This window comes from Chaetura pelagica, unplaced genomic scaffold (genome assembly GCF_000747805.2).
Source record: "Chaetura pelagica isolate M959 unplaced genomic scaffold, ChaPel_1.0 scaffold363, whole genome shotgun sequence".
Taxonomy (NCBI): Eukaryota; Metazoa; Chordata; class Aves; order Apodiformes; family Apodidae; genus Chaetura; species Chaetura pelagica.
This window is the reverse complement of record NW_009952720.1, coordinates 7,587-13,397: the sequence shown is the minus strand read 5'-3', so window position 1 is coordinate 13,397 and position 5,811 is coordinate 7,587. Positions and strand designations below refer to the sequence as shown.

The 5,811-nt window shown below is 44.1% G+C and overlaps 1 protein-coding gene across 1 annotated transcript in view; it reads right to left on the bottom strand.

Annotated features, from left to right (window-relative positions):
• Positions 1–4,347, bottom strand: part of KLHL20 (kelch-like family member 20) — a 19,590-nt gene extending 15,243 nt beyond the window's left edge. The window contains exon 1 of the mRNA XM_009994622.1: positions 4,280–4,347. Within this exon, the coding sequence (XP_009992924.1) occupies positions 4,280–4,302 (23 nt within the window). The 5' untranslated portion in view covers positions 4,303–4,347. The remainder of the gene's footprint in view (positions 1–4,279) is intronic.
• Positions 4,348–5,811: the final 1,464 nt, after the last annotated feature.

The window sequence follows — 5,811 nt, the reverse complement described above, 5'->3', positions numbered from 1 at the left end:
GGGGGGGGGGAAGAGTAATAATAAAATTAGCATCCTTGATTCATCCCCGACTTTTTTCAAGGTAATGGAGAACCTAGTGATCAATGGGCTTGGGAATTTCTGTGCTGGATCAAACCAGATGCTTGATGTTAAGCACTGTGGGTTGCTGCTATACACAAGCACAGAGGTGAGAATTAAAAGGACACTGTCTGATGGCATGTGTCTCCAGTAGGATAATAATTTAACTGCATTATGTGTGTATTATGCATATATATGCATAGAGAATGAAATGATGAGTCAGCAGCTTAGAGGTGTGGAAGACAGAAGGCAGCACTTGATTCTCACATGGCAGGCTAGCTGTTTCCCCACAGACAGCTGCAAAGCCAAGAGCTGCTCCTGAATACTCAGGGTGATTAAGAAGGGTTGAGGTTCAGAGAGTAAGTGTGTATGTAAGGATAAAAGATTCACACCCAGCTATGCAGATATTCTGGGATTAGCTTCCATCAAAATGCAGGTCTGGGGAAATCAGCCAATACAATGGCATTAAAAAAGGGCTGACAAAGGATGAGTTTTTGTAACACACTGCTGAAAAGGACAAATGGAAACACAGGCAGCCTGCAACATTAAGTCAGCTAAATACATATGCTGCTCTGTCTCCATTTTATTCAGCTATGCCAGTTTCCAAAACTTTATTCATTAACACAGACATCCATGAGACATCCACCTTTAGAGCTTATAGCAGCTTCTCCCCAAGTTCAAAAAGATAGCTAGTGACACATATCTAAGAAAGATTCTCTCCAATACTGTCACAGAGCTCCTTAACGTTCAAGAGAGAGTGGCCTGCATTTTTTTTGGTTAAGATAATGTTTTGCTACTAGATAAGAAAGCTTTAACACAGTCCAGCAGAAAACAACAGGCTGACCTAAGGCCTATGGAAAAGTCCTCATCTCAGCCTGAAAACATCGACTGAAATCCAAAATCGTACTCCAGTGAGTTTCAGTAGCAAAGGATTTTTCTGGCAAATGAAGATAACAAACCAGCAGTGATTTCTGTGAATGCCTTGCTTTGAATTTAATGCACACACAAATAAATTACTTCCTGTACTCGTTACAGAACTGCTAGAACAAAGCTCTTTGATTTGGCCCAGCCAAAGGCGACACCTTCAGCAACAGAAGTGACCAGCCCATCACTGCCAAGTAAGTAATGGCAATGTTTTACTGTGGGAACCAATACTGCAGGAAATAGTTAGCTAAAAGTGTAATTTTTAGTAAAAGTACCACTGATTCCTTTTCATACCTAGCCAGCAAGGTTTAGGCCTCCCAACGAGGCCGAGTTATACAAACCAGCGGATAAACCTGACTTTTTGTTTCACATAGCAAGGATCTGGGGGGTGTGTGTCTCAAATTACATTTTTTAGTTTGATTTTCACTGACCAAGCCTAGAAAACTCAGTTTCACCAAGAATGAGGATGTCCATATGCAGAAATATGAAGTAATTAATGGAGTCCTCCACAACCTCCCTAAGACTTCTGCAGTTTGTCTTGGGCAGGTGCATAGCCAAGCAATTGTTACGTCCCAGAGTACGTCAGGGCCCCAAGTGCACCACTGGGATTCTGCAGCCTCTCCCACTCAGCAGGGTCTGGCTGCCTGTGCTCCAGCCAGCTCCAGCACAGCACTGCTGTAACCTGGGATGGTGCTTCCAGAGAAGAGTTGGGTGAGAAAGAGCTGGGAGGGCCTCCCTGCTTTGCTTGGTAGCTGCTCAAGCCCTCATATGCATGGCCTGAGCTATGTTAAGGGCACATCTGCACCTGTGTTATCCCACTGATATTGGGCTGCTGTGCTGGTTCCTGGCTTGACCTCAGCCCTTCCTCATCACTACAGACCCTGCCTGATGACTGCTGGACTCTTGACTGACCCCAGTCATCAGATCTGCTCTACCCTCCTTGCTTGGGTACAGTGGGTCTATCCTCTCCACTTGAGAGGTCCTCTCAGTCTTGCTTTCACCTTCAGCAAAGCCACGTTCTCTTGCTGCTCCCTGACAGTGAGAAAGAATAGCCTGCCTCAACTATCACTTCATTTCTAATGCAAGATAAATCCTGTTTCAACATCAATGCACTTTCCCTCCTATGATCTTGGCAGGAATAGCTGCAATGCCTTTTTATTTCAAATTGCACTTCCCATCCTGAGTGCTACACACATTTGATACCAACTCACCATAATTACTAACACAGCACTGACCGAGTGTCACTCCCCTGGTCCTCCAGTACCTAGAAGGACTCTCACACATGCTATTAAATTTCTGCAGAGCCCCGAGTAAAAGGATAAAAGCAAGTGCTCCACCATCTGCTCAGCTGGACTTCACAGGAAGATCTGTGAGCTTGAAATCCAATTGCCAACCTTTTATCATCTTCTGCTAAGACAGGCAGTAGAATAACAAACAGAAATCTTAACAATCCACACAGAAGCCCTTGAAACATGCAAGCATATTCAAGAACTGAAGCCCACAGCTCACGACAGAGCTGTGCTTGTCAGGCTAGACTGCAGCAGTATGACACAGCCAGGGCACACAGATCAGTTGAAAGGTTAGTTCAAAAGTAAGGCCATGTAAACATGTCAAACGTGTTATCCATGCTCTACCCTGGCTTGTCAGAGAGGGAAGGAAAACAAAAGGTCTGGTCTGCATCCATTATCCAAATAATATTTAAAAACAAACCAAAAAAAAAGCCTGAAGTGCCAGGATCAGCATCACAACAGAATACCTCTACTTCTTCAGCCCCACTGCAGTTGCCCACCACTTAAACCACACCATCTGAGTGGCAGGCAGAACTTCCATGATAGCAAGTCCAAGGCCACAAACCCACAAAAGACACACCAGCTTCAACACTTGAATTCTCTGCCTCAGTGCAACATGCAGAAAACAGCAAAGTCAGAATCTCAATTTTTCCATTAGGAACACACAAAAAAAAAAAAAATCAAGGAGAAAGAAAACAAAAACACAAACCAAGCTGGTCACCAACTTGATGTCATTTTGCAAAACCATTTTGATAAATGCAGAACCACACAAGAACCTGGAAAGCTGAGGGTTTACATCAGTTAAGATTTAAATAGCCCCCACTGAGGATTAAGATGGAAGAGAGCTCGTCTGCTACTTTATCCATCTTGGAGAAAAAGGAACCCACTGTAAAAGTCACAGAAAGCTCCTCATTGCCTAAACCATGTTTCTTATCTTCGCAGAAATATTGAACAACACACAGTCCCAGTGGTGCCCATATCATGTCCCAGGGTTTACTCATTAGCTTAACTGAAGCAGAGACACTGTCTTTCTCCATTGTGCTTGAGGGCTTCATTGAGTTAAAAAACATAGTGTCACTCCTTGAGGGTTTAAAGTACTATTTTTTTCTTACCTCCTTACACAGAACCCAGGCTAATGGTTTCAGCAAATGCTGTAGCTAGAAATGCTCTACATGTTCATCTACCGTTAAAATTCCTGGCCTTCTCTTACATGACTGTTTAAAGAATTACCTGTAATAAAGTTTCCCTACTTTCAACATCCAAAAGAGTGCAGATAGACTAAACAATTTGCATGAGTTCTCTTTATTTCATTTAGAGGTGAAGAACTTCAGGAAACTTTGCTTCCACAGGGCCTCTATCACATACAGAGATACATCTGTTGCCACGTTTTGCCATGGGATTGCTGTTGGGTGGTGAAAAGCAGCTAGAGCAGACAGTCCTGTTCACCAACCTGTCATCGTGCTGATTTACTGTGACAATTCTGACTCTATGTAACAGAGAATGGTTCGGATATAACCACAGCAAGAACTTATCTGAATTAAACTTCAGCTGCATCTTCAGCTCATTACAACTGAGGCAGCTGGCATCCCTAATTAGAAGAGAAAATCTCCTTTTCACCCAAGACCTCCACCCATCAAAGGGACTAAACTCCTTTAGTTAAGAGAAAAAGAATGCTCCTTAGAACTCCTTGGGCTGTTTTTTCACACCATTTGACTACCTAAATAAATACCAGATATTAACTATGATGGTAAAGGGAGGAAGTAGGGAGAGGGGTCGAGAATGATGATAACTTGTATTCCATACCGTTCCTAGCAGCACATGCAATTAAAGACATCTGGTCTTGTAAATATCAAAAGGACTAAAGATGAACATTGTAGTTTTACATTCTAATTCTCCTAGCCAGATCTTACAGAAGAAAACAACAGCCAAATTGTTATGGTCTAGGCACTTATGAAATCAACATGGTTTCTCCTATTTGGATAAGAGACACATTTTTTTCCATCTCTTACCTGCGCATTGGCTTTCCGTCCATGCACCGTGGAGAGAAACCTTCACCCTATGCTTCAAGACCTGACACAAAAGGAAAAAACAAAACAAACAAGAATCAGGGTGATACTCTGAAGCAAGAGAACCTCCTTTCCTCACTTCAGTCTGGCTGTGGGACAACAGAACTGACCACATCCATGCACTCGTTGGCGTTCACGCCCTTATCCAGCTATACTGTTCAAAGCCTAGATAAACAATGTCTGAATTGCAGAGAATAAAGCAGAAGAAAATATAATCATCATTTAAAGTAGTTTCACCACAGGTGCATAGTGATTCTTTAGGAAAACAGAACACAAACATCCTGGAGTCAGCAAACTGTGCCTCTCTGAATCCTTAAAATTGTTCTTCCAAAGGAAAACATATCTCAAGTAGCCAGGTGCTCACTCACAGGCAGGTGTTTCTCCCTCATACATTTACCAAAGATGTAAGGCAGGCTGGGAAACTCCAGCAGCACAGCCCTGCTCAACAGCTACACTGCAGAGCCAAAAAACCATACAGGATGGAACTCGTGTCTGGAAACTGCAGAGAACTCTGTGCCCCCGAGGGAAGGGGGATGCTAATCAAGGTACTACATCTGCAAAGATTAACGATGCTGCCCAATGCTCACTAGACTTCCACTCAAAATACTCATTTTCTCAGAGGAAAAACAGCTGCAAATTGCACAGGCCTTCCACATTCAACCACTGGCTTCTAATTCTAATGTAGATTAACCCTTTCTAGGAGGGCAGTGTCCATCTTGATTTCCTTGTTAACAACTGCTCAGTTAGGAATTCATTTCATTCAATCATTATTTCAAGCAGCCAAGCTTAACTTTGTGTCATGGATTGAAAGGGCAGAAGGGGGCTCTGCTTCTGGATTGATATTCACGGATTTCTTCCCATCCAGAAATGGGGTGAGAAGTGTGAAACCAGGGGAAAAGCAAGGAGAGAATGAGACAGAGTAACTCTGAAAAGAAACAGAAGTAGCATTTAAAACGGGAGAAATGAAGTTCAGGAACAAGGAAACCACTTTTGCAAGACTCAGACTCTCAGATTGGAGCCTGCACCCAACAACAACAACATCATCTTTTTGGCACAATTTCAATTAACCTACCAAACGGCTTTATTGGGTCTCTTGCATGCAACATTCTCCAGGCACACGGTCACAGAAACCCCGACAGAGCAGTTTGCCAGCGCACGAAGCAGCAGCTTGGACTCGCTGCCTTTCCACAGCTGCCAAGTGCTCAGGCTGATCCTTCCCCGCACAAAAGCAAGGCAGTTCCTCCCAGTGAGAGCACCGCATCCCAGCTGAAAGGCCAGCTGGGACTGCCCAGCCCCTGCCCCATCACCCTGCTCCTCTCCCCAGCACCGAGGGGCTGCCCGGAGAAGAGGAAGGGCAGGGAAAGGGAACACCGGCCGGACAAGGAGCATCTCCAAACCTGTCAGAAAACCTGCAGAAGCCGCTTGGAGCCCTTGGCCTTGGACGATGCTATTCTTAGACCCCCGGTTGCATCAGA